Here is a 22822-nt window from a genome sequence, read left to right on the forward strand (position 1 = left end):
GTCCAAAAATGTCTTGGTATGCAGCTGAAGCATTAAGAGTTCCTTTCACTGGAACTAAGGGGCCGAGCCCAACCCCTGAATTCAATGATTTGTAGGGGTGTCCCAAAACTTTTGGCAATATAGTGTAAGGGAAAAAATAATAAAAACACACACATCTCCTGGTCACTAGGGGCGATATTGAGTGGATTTGATCCGGAAACAGTTACAAAGGGCAACCTCAGCTTTCGATCAACGACTGGTGAACGATGTTTATGCTTGTGTAGCTAAACTAGTTTGCTAGAAAAAATCAAATAAAATGTGCCTTTAGTGTAACAAGTGATCGTTTTTAGTCTTATTTGATTCCTTAATCAACCTTTAAGCTTTTAAGTGGTTTAGTGATTCGCTAGTTAAGCCAGTTAGCTTTATCCTGAAGGTAAACGTCGTGTAGTGAGACATGGGGTCGTCTAAAAAACACAAAGAAAAGGATAAGGACAAGGAAAAGGATCGGGACCCGGAGGAGCGGCATCGGGAACACAAAAAACACCGACACAAGGATCGGGAAAGGGATAAAGAGCGCGATAAAGACAAGGAGAAGAGGAAGAGATCTCGCTCCCGGGACAGGAGCAGTCGGGCTGCGGAGAAGGAGAGCAGGAGCAGAGGGGAGAAGAGCAGCGCAGAGCCGAGGGTGAAGAGAGAGAAAGCAGACCCCGGCTATGAAGAGACTGAAGGTGAGGTCGCAGAGAGAGATGATAGAGATGATGATGATGATGATGATGCTGCTGCTACAGGACTCCTGATGGGACTAATTGTCCTGGCGAGTCCTTCTGCGCATGCGCGTTTCGTTTCTTCGCACGCTTCTTCATGCAGTGAAGGAACGAACCTTAAAATGGCAACCTGTAGATTTCTGGTAAAGTTTACAAAAGAGGAGTATAATCACCCAGTCTAGAAATATCACGGTTTCAGGGTACTTAATAAAAAATAATCACAAGCCTGTGGTGACACTGAAAGGTAAAGATGTGTTGTAGGATTAGGAAACAAAAAACCCCACAAATTATTACAAATTTCCCATAAAATATCTTATAATAGGTGTTGTTCATCAAGGACACAAGCAGATTCATTCGTAAACCATATTGCCAAAAATTTTGGGACGTCTGCCTTTATATGCACATGAATGTAATATGGAGTTGTCCCGCCCTTTGCAGCTATAACAGCTTCAACTCTTCTGGGAAGGCTTTCCACAAGGTTTAGGAGTGTGTTTATGGGAACTTTTGACCGTTCCTCTAGAAGCACATTTGTGAGGTCAGACACTGATGTTGGACAAGAAGGTCTGGCTCACAGTCTAAATTCATCCCAAAGGTGTTCTATTAGGTTGAGGTCAGGACTCAGGTTCCTTCACACCAAACACTGGTGTGTGGTCATGCTGGAACAGGAAGCGGTCATCCCCAAACTGTTCCTACAAAGTTGGGAGCATGAAATTGTCCAAAATGTCTTGGTATGAAGCTGAAGCATTAAGAGTTCCTTTCACTGGAACTAAGGGGCCGAGCCCAACCCCTGAAAAACCAACACCTGAATTCAATGATTTGTAGGTGTGTCCCAAAACTTTTGGCAGTATAGTGTATCAACACATCATTGTATTCACAAGCTATATTTTGTCAGTTTTCCATTTTATTTTGCTGCAAATTGCAATTTATTTCCTTATTATTTTGTTTATTTTCACTTATTTTACTTTAAAATTCTATTCAATATAATATTTAAATTTTTACATTTTTATACATGGACAGTTTTTATACATAGAAAGCATTTCACTGCGTGTCATGCTGTATATATGACAAATAAAATTTGAAATTATTTGCAGATGCAGGACCCAAATCAGCAGCGGGGGACGCTTCCCTCAGCATCGAGGAGACCAAGTACGTCACTAAAGTATCTTATCCCTTACAGACATTTCTCATTAGCTTCACACATCTCATTCCTGATGTCCCTCTTTTCCAGTAAACTGAGAGCTAAACTGGGTCTGAAGCCCCTTGAGCTGAATGAGGCCAAAAAAGGTGAGAGATATGCGACTGAATTGACTTTACTTCACATTAACAAAGCTTTGTTTTGCATTCATGTTCACACACACAACTTGGTAATTACTCAGAACTGGGCACCAAGGAGGAGCCGATGCTGGCCGAAGTGATCAACCCCGTACAGATCAGACAGCAGACTGAGATCAGAGAGAAGCTGGCTGCGCTTAAAGAGAAACGTCTGCTCAATCAGAAACTTGGGTATGAATCTCAGAATACAGAACTTGAACAGAGAAGCTTCTTTGATGCGTAACCATCCCCGTGATGTGCGTATCGGTTTTTCAGCAAAGTAAAGACGCTCGCAGATGACGATCCTTGGCTTGACGATGCTTCAGCCTGGGTAGAGAAGAGTCGCAAACTTGCGAAGGAGAAGGAGATGGCAGAGAAGAGGGTAAAGGGCATAACTTTTTTTTTTTTATATATATATATATATAGAGGATTATTTTTGTGTTACCATGTGGCATCATAGCTCTTAATTTCTCTTTCATAGGCCAAGCTACTGGAAGAGATGGATGAAGAGTTCGGTGTCAGCAACCTGGTGGAACAAGAGTTTGCGCAAAGAAAAATGGTTAGGAGACAACTTCTATATACACACCTATCATGCATAACATTATGACCACGGAGAGGTGCTGTGAATAAGACTGATGATCTTCTCATCATGGCACCTGTTAGTGGGTGGGATATATTAGGCAGCAAGTGAACATTTTGTCCTCAAAGTTGATGTTTTAGAAGCAGGAAAGATTGACAAGCGTAAGGATTTGAGCGAGTTTGAAGAAGGGCCAAATTGGCCAAATCTTGTGGGGTGTTCCTGGTCTGCAGTGGTCAGTATCTATCAAAAGTGGTCCAACGAAGGAACAGTGGTGAACCGGTGACAGGGTCATGGGCGGCCAAGGCTCATTGATGCACGTGGGGAGAGACGGCTGGCCCGTGTGATCCGATCCAACAGACGAGCTACTGTTGCTCAAATTGCGGAAGAAGTTAATGCTGGTTCTGATAGAAAGGTGTCAGAATACACAGTGCAGGACGGGTCAGGGCTGTTTTCTCAGCAAAAGAGGGACCAACACAATATTAGGCAGGTGGTCATAATGTTATGCCGCATCTCTATATTTTAGATCTATGAACTAAATTTCTTTTGTTAGCCGTTTGAATTAGCTAAACAACTAAGATGTGATTTGTAGGTTATGAAGCTTCGTGTGTTGTCAAACTCAGGGTCTTATAAGATGATGTCATTTTCAGGAGGCATACGGTTCAAAGGATCTCAAAGGACTTACCGTCCAGCACAAAATGGCATCCTTTAAAGAGGGCGAGACGGTCATTTTGACTCTACAAGACAAAGGTGTGTGTGTGGGCTGATTGATTGATTAAAAAATTGCTGAAGCACGTGACCGCTCACTGAGTGCTCCAATTTCAGGTGTCCTGGAGGAGAAGGAGGACGTGCTGGTGAACGTCAACATAGTGGACCGAGAGAAAGCAGAGAAAAACGTGGAGCTTAAGAAGAAGAAGCCTGAATACAAACCGTATGACGAAGAGGAGAGCGTGGACGACATGGTCACGGTCAGTTCATGCTTTTGCTTTGCAGGTCGTATTTCAATATATTAGTCCTTCCAGAAGTTAAAGCGCAATCGAGCATGCCAAAAGCATTTTCTAGCTCTACAGTAAAACATGAATTCATTCTTTTAAAGCTTATGTTCTCTGTGATCTTAACGCTTGTCCTTATTTCCACCACGTCTTCAGTTCAAGCCAAAGTCTATCCTGTCCAAGTATGATGAAGAGTTGGAGGGTGAGAAGAAGAAGAGCTTCCGGCTCAGTGCAGGGGGTTACGCTTCAGGGGACAGAGAGCGTGAACTGCAGGCCATCAAAGACACACTGCGGAATCAGGCCCAGTCTCTGGACATGCCGGCTCTCGCTGTGGCCTCGGAGTACTACACCTCTCAGGAGATGGTGAGTCAGCCCGTCTCTCCCACAGACACTCAAATCCTCTTTAATAGCGTCATGATGTTAGGCGACAAGGCAGCAGGGTAGTTTGTGTGTGTGTGTTGATGACTGCTGCTCTGAAATAATAATAGGGTTGAATCACAAGTGCCATTTTCATCCACCGCCAGCAAAGTTCCTTGGCTGTTCTTTCACTAAATGCATGGCGTTTAATAGATAACAATATCAGAATACACTGATCAGGCATAACATTATGATCTCTGACAGGTGAAGTGAGTAAGACTGATGATCTCCTCATCATGGCACCTGTTAGTGGGTGGGATATATTAGGCAGCAAGTGAACTTTTTGTCCTCAAAGTTGATGTGTTAGAAGCAGGAAAAATGGACAAGTGTAAGGATTTGAGCGAATTTGATGAAGGGCCAAATTGTGAAGGCTAGACCACTGGATCAGAGTATCTCCAAAACTGCAGCTCTTGTGGGGTGTTCCCGGTCTGCAGTGGTCAGTATCTATCAAAAGTGGTCCAAGGAAGGAACAGTGGTGAACCGGCGACAGGGTCATGGGCGGCCGAGGCTCATTGATGCACGTGGGGAACGAAGGCTGACCCGTGTGATCCGATCCAACAGACGAGCTACTGTTGCTCAAACTGCTGAAGAAGTTAATGCTGGTTCTGATAGAAAGGTGTCAGAATACACAGTGCAGGACGGGTCAGGGCTGTTTTGGCAGCAAAAGGGGGACCAACACAATATTAGGCAGGTGGTCATAATGTTAAGGTTGATCAGTGTATATTATGAATAAATATATAGACTATGTTATGACAATTGGCTTTTCTATATTTTTGTAGAATAGTTGTAGCACTGAGATTTTTATACACTATTTAAAGCCACAGACTTTTCTGGACATTGCATGAGATGCATTCACATAAACACTGATGGTTTATACCAGGTGTGTTACTGGAGTTAAGCTACACACTGAACTTATCAATCCTTAGCTTGAGTTGTGTGTGTAACTGATTTAATACCCATGTACATGGGTTCTTCTTTCAGGTGGGTTTTAAGAAGACCAAACGACGTGTGAAGAAAATCAGGAAGAGGGAGAAACCCGTCAAGGCTGAGGACCTCCTTACAGACGACTCTCGCAGCACAGATTTCGGCTCCAGGTTACACATCCTTCTCATCTTCCTTTTCCTCATCTTCCTTCTCCTTCTTCCCTTCTCACCTTCCTTCTTCTTCTCATTCTCAACTTCCTTCTCTTTCTTCTCCTCCTTTTCATACTCCTCCTCCTTCTCTTTTTCTTTCTCATCTTTCTTCTCCTTCTCATTCTCATCATCCTTCTCCCCATTCTCATCTTCCTTCTATTTCTCCTTCTCATTTTTCTCACCATTCTCCTCATCTTCCTCATCCTTCTCACCATTCTTCTTCTCATCCTCCTCCTTCTCATCTTCCTTCTCATCCTTCTTCTCCTTCTCATCCTCCTCCCCATCTCATCTTCCTTCTTCTCCTTCTCATCCTCTTCTTCCTTCTTATCCTCCTTCTTCTCATCTTTCTTCTCTCTCTCTCATCATCTCCTCCTCCTTCTCATCATCCTTCTCCTTTTTCTCATCTTCCTCTTCCTTCTCATCCTTCCCATCCTCCTTTTCCTTTTTATCCTCCTCCTTTTTTTCCTCCTCATCCTCCTAATTCTCACTCGGCTCTTTTCGTGTGCGTCTGCTTTACGGTCACTCTGACACGATTTCCGCTTCATTCTCTTTTGCTCAGGTCACGAGGCCGAGGCAGAAAGCAGATAGATGGTGAAGAGATGGAAGACTCTCCTAAAGATGAGAGCAGCAGTAAAGTCGACACACTGCAGCAGTCTGATGACATCCGAACAGCTGACATGGACATCAGCGACGATGGTGAGGAACGTTTATAAATCAAAGGTGGAAAAAACAGCATTTTATTTTTATATGTTCTTGTCAAAATTGGAATGTTTCACTCTTTCAGAGGATTTTTTCCCACCGGAGCCTGAAGCCATCGAAGAGGACGAGGCAGAGCTGGAGCTACAAAAACAACTAGAGAAACAGAGGAAGCTTAAACAGAAGCAGCTGCTGAAAGACTCAGGAGAAAAGGTCAGGGTTCATTTAAAGTGGAGTTAAAGCTATTAAGGAAGTAGTACAGACCATGGAAGTCTATAAAAAACATTTTATAGTCTACAAAATAGTTTTAGTAGGAAAATGTTTTTTGCTTCACATAATTACAGATCTTTTCTGTGGAGTCTTCTTCTTTTTAATAATTCGTCATGTATTATAAATCAATCCCAGGTTATGGAACAACTGCAAGTTATGGAGAAAGTTGGAGAAGACGCCGCTGATGATCCGGACAAGAAAAACAACATCGTCTTTAACGCCACGTCCGAGTTCTGCCGGACGCTGGGAGACATTCCTACCTACGGCCTGTCAGGGAACCGAGAGGACCAGGAGGACCTCATGGTAACACCTCTAGACATAATTTGTTTTAAGCCAACATGTGACCGAGGCGAAAGTTTGTGTCCTATCCTGGGAGCAGCTCAGTGCTTTCACTGTGTTTCTGTTAGGTGTTTGGAGCAAGAGGTGAAACATGACATGTAATAATTACTTATTATATATACACTGATCAGGCATAACATTATGAGCAGTGACAGGTGACGTGAATAACACTGATCTGCAGCTCTTGTGGGGTGTTCCCGGTCTGCAGTGGTCAGTATCTATCAAAAGTGGTCCAAGGAAGGAACAGTGATGAACCGGTGACAGGGTCATGGGCGGTTGAGGCTCATTGATGGACGTGGGGAGAGAAGGCTGGCCCGTGTGATCCGATCCAACAGACGAGCTACTGTTGCTCAAATTGCTGAAGAAGTTAATGCTGGTTCTGATAGAAAGGGGTCAGAATACACAGTGCAGGACAGGTCAGGGCTGTTTTGGTATCAAAAGAGAGACCAACACGATATTCAGTGTTCAACACAATGATCAGTGTTTTTTTATATATATATATATATATATATATATATCTCACCTGTTATTCTACAAGGAGCAGAAGCTGTTTAGAGGCAGGAAAAAGTTGCTGCACCGTACAGACCAAAAAAGAATTTTGTCTTTCGAAGTTATTAATACAGATGAATCACCTTCAGTGTCAGTAAGCCATGAAGAGAAGTTATTTTTAATTAATCACTTTTATGTTTTGCCAAAAGAGTGGGTACTGATGCTATAAAAAAAATAATAATTTATATCCATTGCCAAACAGTAATTTTACAACGTGTGATGCAGAAGGGACTTTTGCTCTGTATTAAATCATGTCTTCAGTTTCTAATATATGTATCTGTCAGAAGAAAAACTACCCAAATAGTCTTAAGTTGTAGTATTATATCAAACGAAAAAGAACACCTACGGCTTCAAATGTCTGAGACGTTTGGAGAAATCGAAGGTGAACCAACGTAGCCTAGATTCTTTTGAGGATTCATCGTGTCTCTGCTGATGCATCTGAATAGCTTTTGTGTGGTCGGATTTGTGCAGGACTTCGAGCAGGAGGAAGAGCGAGATGGAGCTGGAGGCTCCGATTCAGACATGGATGATAAAGTGGGCTGGAGCACCGTCAATCTGGACGAGGAGCAGAAGCAGCCGGATGTGAGTCAGAACATCCTAAAGCTAACCCCAGTTCATTTTGTCGTGAGCGTCCTGAATAACCGAGACGTTCCATATTCTTGTCTGTAATTATAGTATCTATATTCTTTGAATAGTTTGCCACTGCGTCAACCACCATTCTGGACGAAGAGCCCATCGTCAACTCTGGCCTGGCGGCTGCTTTGCTGCTGTGCAAGAACAAAGGTAAGAGCTGACCATATTCCGTCCAGGTTAAGTCTTACTGTTAATCGATTTAGCTTCCTTAAACGCTGATTTGTTTTACAGGGCTTCTGGATACTCAAGTGCAGAAGGTGGCTCGAGTCCGTGCTCCTAAAGGAGCTCTGCCAAATGATAACTACTGCATTGAAGATAAGATGTGAGAAAAGTTGATTACCTCTGGATATTGCTCCTTCCATCACGACTTCCATGGTTTTTATTGATGTTTTTCTTTTTTTATACTCTGTTCTCTGTTCAGGGCCATTGATGACAAATACAGCCGGAGAGAAGAATACAGAGGCTTCACTCAGGAATTCAAAGAGAAGGAGAGTTATAAGCCCGATGTTAAGATTGAATACGTGGATGAGTCCGGGCGCAAGCTTACCCCTAAAGAGGTCTGTTTGGACAGTTATTGCACAGTTTGCTAGAACAAATGGCACGATTATTGTGCATAATGTGCTTATTGTTCTTTCTCCGTCCAGGCTTTCAGACAGCTATCCCATCGTTTCCATGGCAAAGGATCTGGAAAGATGAAGACTGAGAAAAGAATGAAAAAACTGGAGGAGGAGGCGGTACGTTCTTTCAGCCACCTACCGAGCAGTTTGGGCTTAAATCTGTTATGTTTATTAGCGTAACTGGATCTTGCCAGAAGAAGAAACAGAACTAGGGTTAGTGGTGGTTGTTCTTCATGCTGTGACTGAAGTGTGTGTCTCACCCTACAGTTGCTGAAGAAGATGAGCAGCAGCGACACTCCTCTAGGTACCGTGGCCCTGCTGCAGGAGAAACAGAAGTCCCAGAAAACTCCCTACATTGTCCTCAGTGGTAGTGGGAAGAGCATGAATGTGTAAGTACTTTCACTCTGTTAGATCACTCACACACACTGATCTAAGACTTGGCAAATGGAAAGGCACACTTTTCAGTCCAGTCTGCTGCCATGCACAACCTGCTATCCACTGGAAAGGGAGCACCATAAGACCGCATGCCAATTATACGTGTGATGGACACTGACGTGGCAGTGACAGCTTGTTATAGGAGTCGTAAACTGGCAGATAACAGTACAGCACAGACCCAGCCAAGTATTTCAGTGCACTGAGCAGATAAAAGTGGAAAAAAAAAGTGTCTGACTCTAGTTTTCACAGCTTCTATGGTGCAGCTTGTCCATTCTCATGCCTTCACTCCCATTCTGAGCAGTGAGAGGTGAAGTGAATAACACCTGATGATCTCCTCATCATGGCACCAGTTAGTGGGTGGGATATATTAGGCAGCAAGGGAACATTTTGTCCTCAAAGTGGATGTTAGAAGCAGGAAAAATGGACAAGGGTAAGGATTTGACCAAGGGCCAAATTGTGATGGATAGACCACTGGGTCAGAGCATCTCTTATGGGGTGTTCCCGGTCTGCAGTGGTCAGTATCTATCAAAAGTATCCTTTAAGTCCTGAAAACTCCACCTCACAACTTACAGGATTTAAAGGATCTGCTGCTAACATCTTGGTGCCAGCACACCTTCAGGTATCTAGTGGAGTCCGTGCGTCGATGGGTCAGGGCTGTTTTGGCAGCTAAATGGGGACCAACACAATATTAGGCAGGTGGTCATAATGTTATGCCTGATCAGTGTATTTATCTACTGGTAAATTGACTGGTAAAATCACTTTAAATTGTATTAAATCCTATCTCTTATTTTTGCCATGTTTGTTACATCTATATGTAGAGAATTTAGTGATCTTGATTTTCTGATCGTATCAGTGCCCTACTACTATGCCACTAGTGTGTTAGTGTTGTTGAGAAAGGCCTGTGAAGAAGGATCTCTGATGATGATCAGATGATATCTGGGTGGACAGTTGTCTAGTGGTGGTCCCATTGAGGCATGGAGGGATGGAGTAGAGTTAGGCTGACAGCAACAGATGTTCCAGATGTTCACTAATCACATACTCGCACCAGACACAAGTTTTTTTTCACTATATTGACACAGATCAAATAATAAACCTAAACATTTATTATATCTTTATTAATTTTATGACAATTTTTTTTCCGTCCACAGGAATACCATTACCAAGTAGACGCAAGTATGATCGACATTGTCTTGTACAGTGGAACATATTCTCTTCAGCAAATAAAAACACGCAGTGGTGTGTGTGAGTGAGTGAGAGTGTGTGTGTGTGTGTGTGTGTATACAGACATTGTCCTATGTTTAAATTTCATGCTTTAAAAATCTCTCCTTGTCTCATTTTTTTTCCTATTAAAACCTCTTCGCTTTAAACCAGACTTCATGGACTCTTATTGTTCTTTGCACTTTTATAAACTCTACATAACATGGATGAAGTCTTGAATGTGATTTAATGAGTTATTTGAATCAAATGTATACTGAAACATTAGAAAAATTAGATCTTCATAACAACATGCATGTATCCAGTGTACATCTACTCAGGGTTCTTCTACACGAAACTCTTGCTTATACAAGGAAAACACTGTTTAAAGTATTCCCAGGTTGTAGGTATACTACTCTTTTAATAGTATAAGTAAATATCTGATATTAAAACATTTCATATCTAGACCTTGAAGTCTGGAAGGATGGCTATTTATAATAGATACTACTATTTTTTTTTTTTGCTTTGGAGTGGATCCTTAGCTTTGAGAGATACGTCATTACAGCTAGCAGCACTAATGTCCAGCCGTGGCCAAAAGTTTTGAGTGACACAAAATAATAATTTTCATAAAGTGCAGCTTCAGTGTTTCAGTGTCAGATGTTACTGTGGTATACTGAAATATAATTACAAGCATTTCATAAGCATGAAATGCTTTTATTGACCATTCCATTAAGCTTATGCAGTGTTGACCCTTCTTTTTCAAGGCAATTCACCCTGGCATGCATAAGTCAGCTTCTAGACCCTATCCTGACTACTGCCCATTGTTGCATAATCAATACTTGGAGTTTGTTAGAATATGTGGGTTTTTGTTCGTCCACCCGCCTCTTGAGGATTGACCGCAAGTTCTCAAGGGGGACCTTATTCCGATGTTTTGTTCCCAACTGAGCCACTTAGTTATCACTTTTGCCATATAAAGATGCTACATTATGCTGTAAAAGGCTGTAAATTGTTCGTCACTTCTTGGAAAGTTGCTCTCAGGATGTTTCTGTACCATTCTCTATTCCTGGCTGTGTTCTGAGGCAAAATTGTGAGTGAACCCACTCCCTTGGCTGAGAAGCAACCCGACCCATGAATAGTCCCAGGATGCTTTACTGTTGGCGTGACACAGGACTTGTTCCCTTGCAGGTAACCATGGCTAACAGAGGAAGAACAATGATTTCAAGCACTTTTAAAGCTTCCAGTCTGTTATTCTAACTCAGTCAGCGTGACCGAGTGATCTCCATCCTTGTCCTTGTCAACACTCTCACCTGTGTGTATGAAAATCACTGACATGATATCAGCTGGTCTTTTTGTGGAGGGATGAAATGCAGTGGAAAGGGTTTGGGGGGGGGGGGGTTTAAGAGGGACTTTGCAATGAATCCTAATTCATCTGATCATTCTTCGTAAGAAAACAAAATCTGAGGCAGCAGAATTTGTGAGAATTAATATTTGTGTCGTTCTCTAAACTTTTGACCAGGGCTGTATTTGTTAGTATATTCCCAGTGATTTGCATGATATAAATATGGTCTATTTGTCTAGTGCATGTTGGGTGTGGAATATTGTGGTCTTGTGGATAGGGGAAGAAAACAACTCGGTTCTGAGAAATACACTAATATACAACTGTATTACCTAAAGCTAATATACGGCAAACATTTCACAAGACTGGCTAAGCAAAAATAAGACTGTCATAAAATACAGCATGTATGGGTTGATTCCACAAATGCAGTGCCATTTAGCTCTGGATACGGACGTGTCATTTTTAGCCCAGGATTAGCTATGATACAAAATGTGGTTAACTAGCATATTAAGAACATTAAGGGAGTTCTGATGATTTGTTTAAAATGAATTTCTTCAGTGAATTAACGTTGGGAAAGATCTCAGAAAGCTCAGAAAGATGTCACTGAAGAAAAAGAATGAAATGACTGTATTCTTCCTCCCATGATCTTCAGGAACTTCCAACGATGCAACCTCCTGTTGAACATTTGACATGGGGAACTATTTCGTAGGGTTGAATGTGCATCATAGCCCATAATGGCTGACTCATGGGGGATGCGATGTTGAATGAATTCACACATGAATGCAAAATAATAGGATTTTTTTGTGATGGGTAACACTAACAGTCTGGGACTATGTGCTAAAGATGCAGGTTTTATTAAAGCTACCCGTCTGAATTCTGTTTTGCATTTAAATACATATTTATTAATGGAATATCAAGAGCAAATGGCACCTCGGTTGTGGAATGATCCTTAATGTAACTGTAATGGGGAAATGGCTCTAATCACATCCATTTCAGACGTTTAGAAAGGACTTCTTCAGTACCAGCACACTCCTGAAGCAACCTGATCCAGAACGTTGGTGAGTTCAGTCCCTTGAAGTAAATGTGACATGGGACCAAGAGGCGCGTTCACTTCACATTCCCACCTGCTCAGTACGGGCAAGTTCACCAACACAGTGGGTGTGTTTTCCTCAGTGTTTTGGTTGCTGTGTTGCCATGAAGGTCCCGGAGGACAGCACGAGAGCTCGCCGTATCTGTAGGCCAAATGCACAAGCTCTGCGAAACTCTGGCCGTACGTCCAGACCGTTCTTTCGTCTGACAGAATGAAGGAGAGATGTTCGTATTTTAAAACGAAAGACAACATGTAGTATCTGTACTGTAAGTTACGTCTTTCTTACCAAAGTCTTCAGAGAAAGTTTTAGTCAGACGTTGAGAGAAGTCTGTCCACTTTTTTTCAGGAATGGAGATTTGACTCCTAAACCGCTCCTAAGTCAGTGAATGATCCGATTATTCAACAGCATTCAGTCAGTTTACAATCCAAATCATGATATATTCTTTACCTGTGGTTTTCTGTTTGTTACGTGTGCGCTGTCATGCCATTGGCTCGGTGAAATGAGCATAGAGTTCTTGTTGATGTTTCGCCTGCATCGAAAGAAAATCAGTGATGGAAAAGAAGAGGAGAAATACTACACATTGCACGTGTCTTCTTCTTCTAAAAAAACCCATACCTATGGAAACAGACTGCTTCTGAATCTGTGGGCAGCTTTTGGTCCAGAGTTAACCATGTCTCGCTGAGAGAGGGCGGGTGACTGTTTAATACTGAAACATTTCCCACTCTGTCTAAAATAGGAGTTAAATGGAAGTCCTCCTCATGTGTGGGAATGTATGGGGCTAGACTATCCAAATCCAGTTCATACACATCCTAAAAAAAACGTGAGCGCATTATTTTCACACAAATTTCACAGTGTAAGCACAGCTGTATATGTTTAAATGCAGCATTTTCTCTCACTGTAGTCTAAAAGAGCCCACTTAAAGTCCAGTATCAAAGCGGACACGACTCTACTGCTAGAACAACAGACCATTAAGACACCAAATTTTACCATATAGTTGTACATATACCCACGCTGGAATATGAGCCACACAAAGCAGCGCTGTGCAGGATCTCAGTACAGCTGTCGGTAGGTCCGTCTAGAAAAAGAAATACAGCAACAGTGAATCTTTTTTTTTTTTTTAAAAAGGTGATGGATAGGATCTGATCATATCTGATGGTTTATCTCTCTCACAGGGAAAGCTCACAAAGCTGGAGTCCTTGTCACTGGTTGTAGACATCGCCTGATTGGTCTCATTATGTGTTGTCGTAGTGTATGGTACATGGAAGGTATTCAGCTGGGACTTTTTCTGTTCAAGTGAAAACACCACATCTGGATGCTCCACACCGCTGAAGTTAAAGACAGACAGAGAGAGATTAGCCAATACAATGGCTAAATAGGAATTTATTTGTGGATGCAATATATGTGGTGGTTTAGGAAAACCCACTCATTGTTGCTATGGCTGGAATTGTATATATATATATATATATATATACACTATATTGCCAAAAGTATTCGCTCACCCATCCAAATAATCAGAATCAGGTGTTCCAATCACTTCCATGGCCACAGGTGTATAAAATCAAGCACCTAGGCATGCAGACTGTTTTTACAAACATTTGTGAAAGAATGGGTCGCTCTCAGGAGCTCAGTGAATTCCAGCGTGGAACTGTGATAGGATGCCACCTGTGCAACAAATCCAGTCGTGAACACAGTCAACTGTCAGCTGTATTATAAGAACGTGGAAGTGTTTGGGAACGACAGCAACTCAGCCACGAAGTGGTAGGCCACGTAAACTGACGGAGCGGGGTCAGCGGATGCTGAGGCGCATAGTGTGAAGAGGTCACCAACTTTCTGCAGAGTCAATCGCTACAGACCTCCAAACTTCATGTGGCCTACAGATTAGCTCAAGAACAGTGGGCAGAGAGCATCATGGAATGGGTTTCCATGGCAGAGCAGCTGCATCCAAGCCATACATCACCAAGTGCAAAGCAAAGCGTCGGATGCAGTGGTGTAAAGCACGCCGCCACTGGACTCTAGAGCAGTGGAGACGCGTTCTCTGGAGTGACGAATCGCGCTTCTCCATCTGGCAATCTGATGGACGAGTCTGGGTTTGGCGGTTGCCAGGAGAACGGTACTTGTCTGACTGCATTGTGCCAAGTGTAAAGTTTGGTGGAGGGGGGATTATGGTGTGGGGTTGTTTTTCAGGAGCTGGGCTTGGCCTCTTAGTTCCAGTGAAAGGAACTCTGAATGCTTCAGCATACCAAGACATTTTGGACAATTCCATGCTCCCAACTTTGTGGGAACAGTTTGGGGCTGGCCCCTTCCTCTTCCAACATGACTGTGCACCAGTGCACAAAGCAAGGTCCATAAAGACATGGATGACAGTCCTGACCTCAACCCGATAGAACACCTTTGGGATGAATTAGAGAGGAGACTGAGAGCCAGGCCTTCTCGTCCAACATCAGTGTGTGACCTCACAAATGCGCTTCTGGAAGAATGGTCAAAAATTCCCATAAACACACTCCTAAACCTTGTGGACAGCCTTCCCAGAAGAGTTGAAGCTGTTATAGCTGCCAAGGGTGGACCGACGTCATATTGAACCCTATGGATTAGGAATGGGATGTCACTTAAGTTCATATGCGAGTCAAGGCAGGTGAGCGAATACTTTTGGCAATATAGTGTATATATATATATATATATATATATACTGTATATTCTCTCTTTTCACTTTTGGGGGGTAACCAAATTTAGAATTTTGATTAAGAAAAGCATATTTCAATCGTCTAGTTTTCAGAATGTAGTTCAAAAGTGAAGGGTTTTCCCAGGCCGTCACACATGTAGATAAAATACATTGGCTAAAGTTTTGGGACACCCCTCGAGATCACTGAATTCAGGTGTTGTTTTTCAGGGGTTGGTCTCGGCCCCTTAGTTCCAGTGAAAGGAACTCTTAATGCTTCAGCTACATACCAAGACATTTTGGACAATTTCATGCTCCCAAATTAGTGGGAACAATTTGGGGATGACCCCTTCCTGTTCCAACATGACTGTACACCAGTGACCAAAGCAAGGTCCATAAAGACATGGATGAGTGAGTTTGGTGTGGAGGAACTTCAGTCCTGACCTCAATCCTATAGAACACCTTTAGCTGCCTTTACATGCACATGAATGTAATATGGAGCTGCCCCGCCCTTTGCAGCTATAACAGCTTCAACTCTTCCAGGGAGGCTTTCCACAAGGTTTAGGAGTGTGTTTGTAGGAATTTTTGACCATTCCTCTAGAAGCACATTTGTGAGGTCAGGCACTGATGTTGGATGAAAAGGCCTGGCTTGCAGTCTCCACTCTAATTCATCTCAAAGGTGTTCTGTCAGGTTGAAGTCAAGTTCCTCCACACCAAACTCACTCATCTCAGTCATGTTGGAACAGGAAGGGGTCATCCCCAAACTGTTCCCACAAAGTTGGGAGCATGAAATGTCTTGGTATGAAGCTGAAACATTAAGAGTTCCTTTCACTGGAACTAAGGGGCCAAGCCCAACCCCTGAAAAACAACACCTGAATTCAGTGATTTGGAGGGGTGTCCCAAAACTTTTGCCGATATAGTGTACATACAAGAACGCAAAGTCAGACCTTATAATATAGTTGATGCATACAATTTTCTCTGGCTTCCCTGTGCGAACGTTGTACACGACTGCAGCATCCGTCTCAGCCCAAACGTAGCCACCGTGCTTCCGTAGGAGCCGATATTTCCCAGTGTACACCTGGCCCTTTGAGAACACTGTCCAAGACATTTAAATCACCTTAAATTTCAGGACCTTAAATTTCCACCAACTGTCCACCATGCATAAATCCAATAAATCATGTATAAAAACATATTAGCAAATGATGGGATTATTATTAATCACATTGTAGAATATGTAACCTATGTCTAGACATTTATATAATAATACAATAAATAAATAAATAAATAAATAAATAAAAAAAAATTAAGTTGTTATTATTATTTACTATTAATAATAATAATAATAATAATAAAGAAGAAGAAGAAAAAGAAGAAGAAGAAATAAAATTCACTAATTAATTAAATACTACTACCACTAATAATAAAAACTTAATTATTTAACTTCTTATTGTATTGTCAGGCAATTTAAAATAGAAATGAGTCAACATTCCTGCCCATACGACTTCCAAACTTAAGGTTAATGTGTAATGTTATGTCATAATATCTGGAATCTTCCAGATATTTCCATTTTGCTGGGTATATTTATCATTACTCACAACAGAGGTGTGCCTTGAAGACATGCTGGCAATCAGACGGATGATAGTACTGGTACACAGACTGGCCGTACAGCTCAGTGTCACTAAAGCCAGTCAACTCCAAGACCCTATAGGTGAAAAACCGAAGAAGCACCATGAACGAGATCCAGCTGGAATAAATGAGATGAATGAAGATTAATGAAGTTTTGGTTGTTATAAGGTATACCCAGAGTGACAATAGGTGAACTTCATGTCTGGCTCATGGATGCTCAGGAATGTTTTGAAATTCAGATGAGCCTCCATCTCAATGACTTCTTGCACAGGTAAAGATCTGCACAGCAGAAGCAGATAGCTGGATCCTGAAATAGATGATGATTTTTTGTTTCCGGTGCAGTAAATCACCTGTGGACACAAAGACAGGTCAGATATTAAGGAGCAATTAGTTAGGATGGAATTTCTTCATTTTGCAGTCTGGAAAAATAGCAGTATTTACCTTTTGGATCTAATAGGCAGGGAAAGAGGGTTACCTGCCAGGGAGTCAGCATGTTTTTCACTGCACCTTTGATTCGGAAGAAAACCTCACACTTCTGCTGGTCTTCACTCCCTAAAGTTGCAGAATAATCATAGTTAGATTAATATTTTGCCTTTTTATCGTTTTATATTAGATGGTAAAGAGAAATCCTTAATAGCATGCTTACCTGTTATCTTTGTAAGAATCTCCTTGATCTCCTTGTGATCGGAGGGATGAATGAAATCGAACAAACTCCGGCCAATCAAATCCATCTGAAATGAAGAAATAAACCATCTCTGAAAAACATGCCATGAGATTGAACGTGACGTCAGTTTCATCACATCAGAAACACTGAGTTACACCTACCATGGCCAGTTTTAACCGTAGCAGGACATAATTCCTCAGCAGCCTTCTACCCCATTAATCTGTGTAAAAGGACCACCACAAGACCACAGCTGATCAGATATGTTTGGGTGGTGGACCATTCTCAGCACAGCTGTGACACTGACATGGTATTGGGTGTGATGTTGGTAGGAGTTTATCAGGTGCTACAGCTTTCTGTTTATCCTGTTGAAAAATCCAACTTGGTCTCTCTAACTAGGAACCGCCAAAACACAGGCCAAGCTGGACAACCCGGTAGACCATCATGCATATGACTTAAACCGCAAATATTTTACATTTCTAATGGTCTTACTGTCTTTTGTAAAGACTTGACTACAATGGTTAAATAATAGCAGTAATTCTGCCAGCAACTGTTTCTACCAGCAAGCAAAGTGTTAAAAATGAGTTGAGATGGCCTGTGGTGGTTGGTCAGACTTTTCTAGCGAGATTCTACAGACCTCTGTGTCACAGTAACCGAAAATATCTAGCCAGCAGCAGTCTCAAACATCAACCACTAAAGAAAGGCTGGAGGATGAAGAGAAAAGAGATGAGCTATATTCTCTAAGGAACCAATGGCCAGCAAGTGTACATAGTGTTTACAACCCCCAGCATTTCCAGGAAAAGCCAGAAGTATTCTGAAGTATGTCAATCTGAAAATGTTGAGCAAAATCCACAAAAATATCACACATCATATAGCAGCTGAGAAAATGTATACGGGTAAGCATGTAGGGTATATGTTGCAAATAGTGAATACACAATTAAGTACCTCATTTTGATATTTCTGGTGAATATGATGCTGAAACGTATCGGCGAGAATCAAGGGGAAGGTGTACAAGACAGTGGTGAGACCGGCCATGCTGTATGATTTAGAGACAGTGTCACTGAGGAAGAGACAGGAGTCAGAGCTGGAGGTAGCAGAACTGAAGATGTTGAGGTTCTCTTTGGGAGTGACACGATCGGACAGGATTAGCAACGAATACATCAGAGGGACGGCTCATGTTGGACGTTTGGGGGATGGAGTTAAGGAGGCCAGGTTAAGATGGTTTGGACATGTTTAGAGGAGGGAGAGTGAGTATATTGGTAGGAGAATGTTGGACATGGAGCTGCCAGGCAGGAAAAAAAGAGGAAGGCCAAAGAGGAGGTATATGGATGGAATAAATGAGGATATGAAGCTAGTAGGTGCAAGTGTTAAGGATGCAGAAGATAGGGATAGGTGGAGAGAGATGATTCGCTGTGGCCACCCCTGAAGGGAAAAGCCGAGAAAAGAAGATGATGCTGAAGCTTGTGACCTGTATCTGCATGGTTTTATGCAAAGCACCACTGCACCGTAATTGGCTGATTGAATAACTGCATGAATGTTCATGCAAACAATAAAGTTTCAGGTGAGTGTATGGTAAAAAAAAAAAGAAAAGCCAGACATCTTTATATATAATGACGCTGTAATAAACTGCATTCAAGCTCATTTTTACCTGTTTGATTCCTATATGCGAGACCACATCCTTTGTGATGAAGATAATCTTGCCACACAAGGACATTAAGAGCAGGAATCCTTCAAGTGTATCTAGAAACCGCATCTCGATTGATTCTGGCAGCTCACCTGCAAAACATTTGGTACTGTAAAGTTCTTCAAAGCGGTTATTTTGCTCAAAAAAGCAGCTTCTGTACACTTACCCTGACTTTCTGAGACAGGATGCATCACAGCTTCTACTGAAGTGGGGTCGGGAGCATCCAGTAAAGCTCTGAGGTGCAGGTAGGAGATTGTGATTCTAATGACAGAGGCTTTATCCAGCTGATCTGCCTCATATGGGGCAAGGGGTAGCAGGGTTGCTAACTCTCTGAACAGCTGGCTTTCTTTCTCCCGTCTGCACTGGGCTGCCACACGGGACCGGGCCTTCCTACACTCTAAGTACATTCTGCGAAGAGAAAATCCTAAAAGCTTAAGACAGCTGTGACAAAAGACATAAATGCATTTTTAGAAATGATTTTTTGAATTTTCTCCCCAATTTGGTCACCTGTCAACGCTTATTCTCCAGCCCTGTTACATAACAGCTAACAACATTGAAGCATGAAGGCTAAGAGAGAAATCTATCCACCCTCTTCCACATGCATAAGCTCAAAGAAGCATGCTACTTTCACTTTGACAAAGGACAGTAATGCCGGCACTCCTTTACAGAGCCTCTTCCATGGTTTTCTGGACACGAATGGCCGTGGCATTGCAACGGGATTCTAAGACAATTGGAGCTTTAGCTTCTTCCTAAAATATCCAACACTTTAGGTCATAGTTGACTTTATTTGTAGGCCATTTCTAGGTCTTTTGTGTCTTTTTTGTTATTTAGATTAAACCTGTTCAGTTCAAGTAACCAGTCAACTGGTCAATAAGTAAAACTAACTATAAAAACTAAACTTTGATAATAGTGGATTATGATTTCCATCACTGTAGCAAAGTAAAATATCCTCTTGTTGTTTTTCCAGGACTCCAGAAGTCCCTTGGGTATCATTTTGAGAGTCACTGCTCTATAAACAAATATAATAGTCATCATACAGTCATAGTGGACACACATGCTAGTGCAGGTCTAATGTACACACGTTAACACATAACATTGAATGTCCTGAATCTGAGTTAAGGTACTCATCAATGCACTATACATATACTCCTGTCTAAATATGGATACTATCCTGTAAATTCTCTAAACGTCTGCTCACATTTTCAGTTTGCTTCAAAGTTACTCGGAACCGCTGGAGAATTTTTAGTTGAGAATCAAGGCCACCACAAGGCTCATTTTGCGTGCGAGTGCTCGCTTTGGGACGTCAGAGTTGCGTCACCTTAGCTTATCACTTCCCACACTGGGGACCTGCATTCCTTGATTACAGCCTCATAGAAAGTACAGCTTCACCACAGGGGTCTACACTCTACTACTATTTTTGTTTTTAGTAATAATATCATATATATAATCATAATTTGCCAATAATGTCATATGTAATATATATATGTAATGTGTCAATATTCATTAGTATTTCAGTACTGTTCTGTACTTACATTCATATAACCTGAAGCAATACATATATGAATAAAATGAATAAATAAATATATATAGGGTTATATATATATATATATAGATAGATAGATAGATAGATAGATAGATAGATAGATAGATAGATAGATAGATAGATAGATAGATAGATAATATTTTTATCAAATCAAATAAATATATTTTATATATATGTATGTATATAAAATAAATACATTCATAACAGCCAACTTAGTGATGATCACCGCCAATATATGATTTCATTAAATTTAATCAGTGCTGAAAAGTGCTTCAGTAATTATACTTTGTCTAATTTCAGGAGATTTAAACCTGAGTATCACTTTTTTAATTCATATTTAGACAAAAATCTTCAGTACTTTCACTTTTTGTAGATTTTTTTCTATATCATTTCCTCCCCTCAGTATGCACTGCTAATGTACAAATTCTTTCAACATTCCAGTGGCCCACAGTTCTGAAAATTGCACCCCATTACAAAAGCTTTATCTTTGTAAACAAGTCAGAAACACGTACCTCAGTCTCTTTTTGTTTACTGACGTTCTGTGCCTGTGTTTCCGTGCAATTCGTCAGAAAAATCCCTCACAACTGCTGCATGATGCACCGTTACATTATAACTTCTGAGTAAGTCCTGACACTTGAAGAGTAAGAACATGAAGGACTTCAGCTGGCTGACCAGTAATGTGGTTAACCAATGAGGCATATGTGTTCACACCCATTTCTGTCGGGGTCTTAGAGCTCCTCCCCTACAGACTGTTGTACTGAGACATTTTTAAGGATAGATAAATAGATAGATAGATAGATAGATAGATAGATAGATAGATAGATAGATAGATAGATAGATAGATAGATAGATAGATAGATAGATAGATAGATAGATAGATAGATAGATAGATAGATAAAAGACAAAAAAAATGGAAATAGAAATGGAGACTGCTTCTACACACATTTGTGTAAGAATGGGTCGCCCTCAGGAGCTCAGTGAATTCAAGCATGGTACAGTGATAGGTTTCAACCTGAAATTTCCTCACTACTAAATATTCCACGGTCAACTGTTAGTGGTATAATGAAGTGGAAGCAATTGGGAACAACAGCAACTCAGCCACAAAGTGATGGGCCATGTAAAATCACAGATCGGGGTCAGCGCATGCTGAGGAGCACAGTGCGCAGAAGTCACCAACTTTCTGCAGAGTCAATAGCTACAGACCTCCAAACTTCGTGTAGCCTTCAGATTAGCTCAGGAACAGTGTGTAGAGAGTTTCATGGAATGGGTTTTCATGGCCGAACAGCTGCATCCGAGCCTTAATCACCAAGTGCAATACAAAACAAGGATGCAGTGTTGTACAGCACGCCGCCACTGGACTCTAGAGCAGTGAGAACATGTTCTCTGGAGTGACCAATCATGCTTCTCTGTCTGGCAATCCGATGGACGAGTCTGGGTTTGCCAGGGAACAGTACTTGCCTGACTGCATTGTGCCTTGTGTAAAGTTTGGTGGAGGGGGGATTCTGGTGTGGGGTTGTTTTTCAGGGGTTGGGCTTTGTTTTAATGCACCAACATCTGGATTGATAAATATTCACATTAGGCCATCATGCATCAGGTGCTTGCATATTATACACTATCCAGGCATAACATTATGACCACCTGCCTAATATTGTGTTGGTCCCCCTTTTGCTGCCAAAACAGCCTTGACCCGTCCTGCACCGTGTATTCTGACACCTTTCTATCAGAACCAGCATTAACTTCTTCAGCAGTTTCAGCAACAGTAGCTTGTCTGTCTGATCGGATCACACGGGCCAGCCTTCTCTCCCCACGTCCATCAATGAGCCTCAGCCATCCATGACCCTGTCACCGGTTCACCACTATTCCTTCCTTGGACCACTTTTGATAGATACTGACCACTGCAGACCAGGAACACCCTACAAGAGCTGCAGTTTTGGAGATGTTGTGATCCAGTGGTCTAGCCATCACAATTTGGCCTTTCGTCAAACTCGCTCAAATCCTTAAGCTTGTCCATTTTTCCTGCTTCTAACACATCAACTTTGAGGACAAAATGTTCACTTGCTGCCTAATATATCCCACCCACTAACAGGTGCCATGATGAGGAGATCATCAGTGTATTTCACTTCACCTGGCACTGCTCATAATGTTACCTGATCAGTGTATATAAGCATATTTATTCATTTTACTCATATATTATTATTTTTTTACATTAACATTTTTTAAAATTACATTATTATTATTATTATTATACTTTAAATGTTAAGTCTATATTATTATTTTTTTTAATTAATATTTTTCTATATGCACCATTTGTGCGGTATA

The 22822-nt window shown here is 41.6% G+C and overlaps 2 protein-coding genes across 3 annotated transcripts; one reads left to right on the plus strand and one right to left on the minus strand.

Annotated features, from left to right (window-relative positions):
- Window positions 1-200: 200 nt before the first annotated feature.
- sart1 (spliceosome associated factor 1, recruiter of U4/U6.U5 tri-snRNP) lies at window positions 201-10084 on the plus strand. Its single transcript, XM_058415575.1, has 20 exons — window positions 201-707; window positions 1835-1889; window positions 1972-2027; window positions 2120-2246; window positions 2331-2436; window positions 2536-2613; window positions 3282-3381; window positions 3457-3599; window positions 3780-3986; window positions 5022-5134; window positions 5733-5869; window positions 5958-6082; window positions 6275-6442; window positions 7499-7609; window positions 7723-7810; window positions 7892-7982; window positions 8082-8217; window positions 8305-8394; window positions 8545-8666; window positions 9861-10084. The coding sequence occupies exons 1-20, from the start codon at window positions 434-436 to the stop codon at window positions 9877-9879; spliced, it is 2346 nt and encodes a 781-aa protein (XP_058271558.1). The 5' UTR covers window positions 201-433; the 3' UTR covers window positions 9880-10084.
- On the minus strand, window positions 10077-21171 carry hif1al2 (hypoxia inducible factor 1 subunit alpha, like 2). 2 transcript variants are annotated; one of them, XM_058415576.1, is made up of 14 exons: window positions 21016-21171; window positions 19127-19368; window positions 18925-19052; window positions 17262-17346; window positions 17091-17167; window positions 16790-16965; window positions 16585-16691; window positions 15937-16084; window positions 13504-13658; window positions 13344-13408; window positions 12949-13142; window positions 12781-12862; window positions 12619-12706; window positions 10077-12535 (listed from the first exon to the last, which is right to left on the minus strand). In XM_058415576.1, exons 2-14 carry the CDS (start codon window positions 19365-19367, stop codon window positions 12258-12260), a joined length of 1824 nt encoding a protein of 607 aa, XP_058271559.1. In that variant the 5' UTR covers window position 19368; window positions 21016-21171; the 3' UTR covers window positions 10077-12257. The 2 variants fall into 2 exon arrangements, with proteins under 2 accessions (XP_058271559.1, XP_058271560.1); XM_058415577.1 differs by lacking the exons at window positions 19127-19368; window positions 21016-21171 and adding an exon at window positions 18222-18336 and having other exon boundaries at window positions 18925-19053.
- Window positions 21172-22822: the final 1651 nt, after the last annotated feature.

Source organism: Hemibagrus wyckioides, linkage group LG18 (genome assembly GCF_019097595.1).
Source record: "Hemibagrus wyckioides isolate EC202008001 linkage group LG18, SWU_Hwy_1.0, whole genome shotgun sequence".
Taxonomy (NCBI): Eukaryota; Metazoa; Chordata; class Actinopteri; order Siluriformes; family Bagridae; genus Hemibagrus; species Hemibagrus wyckioides.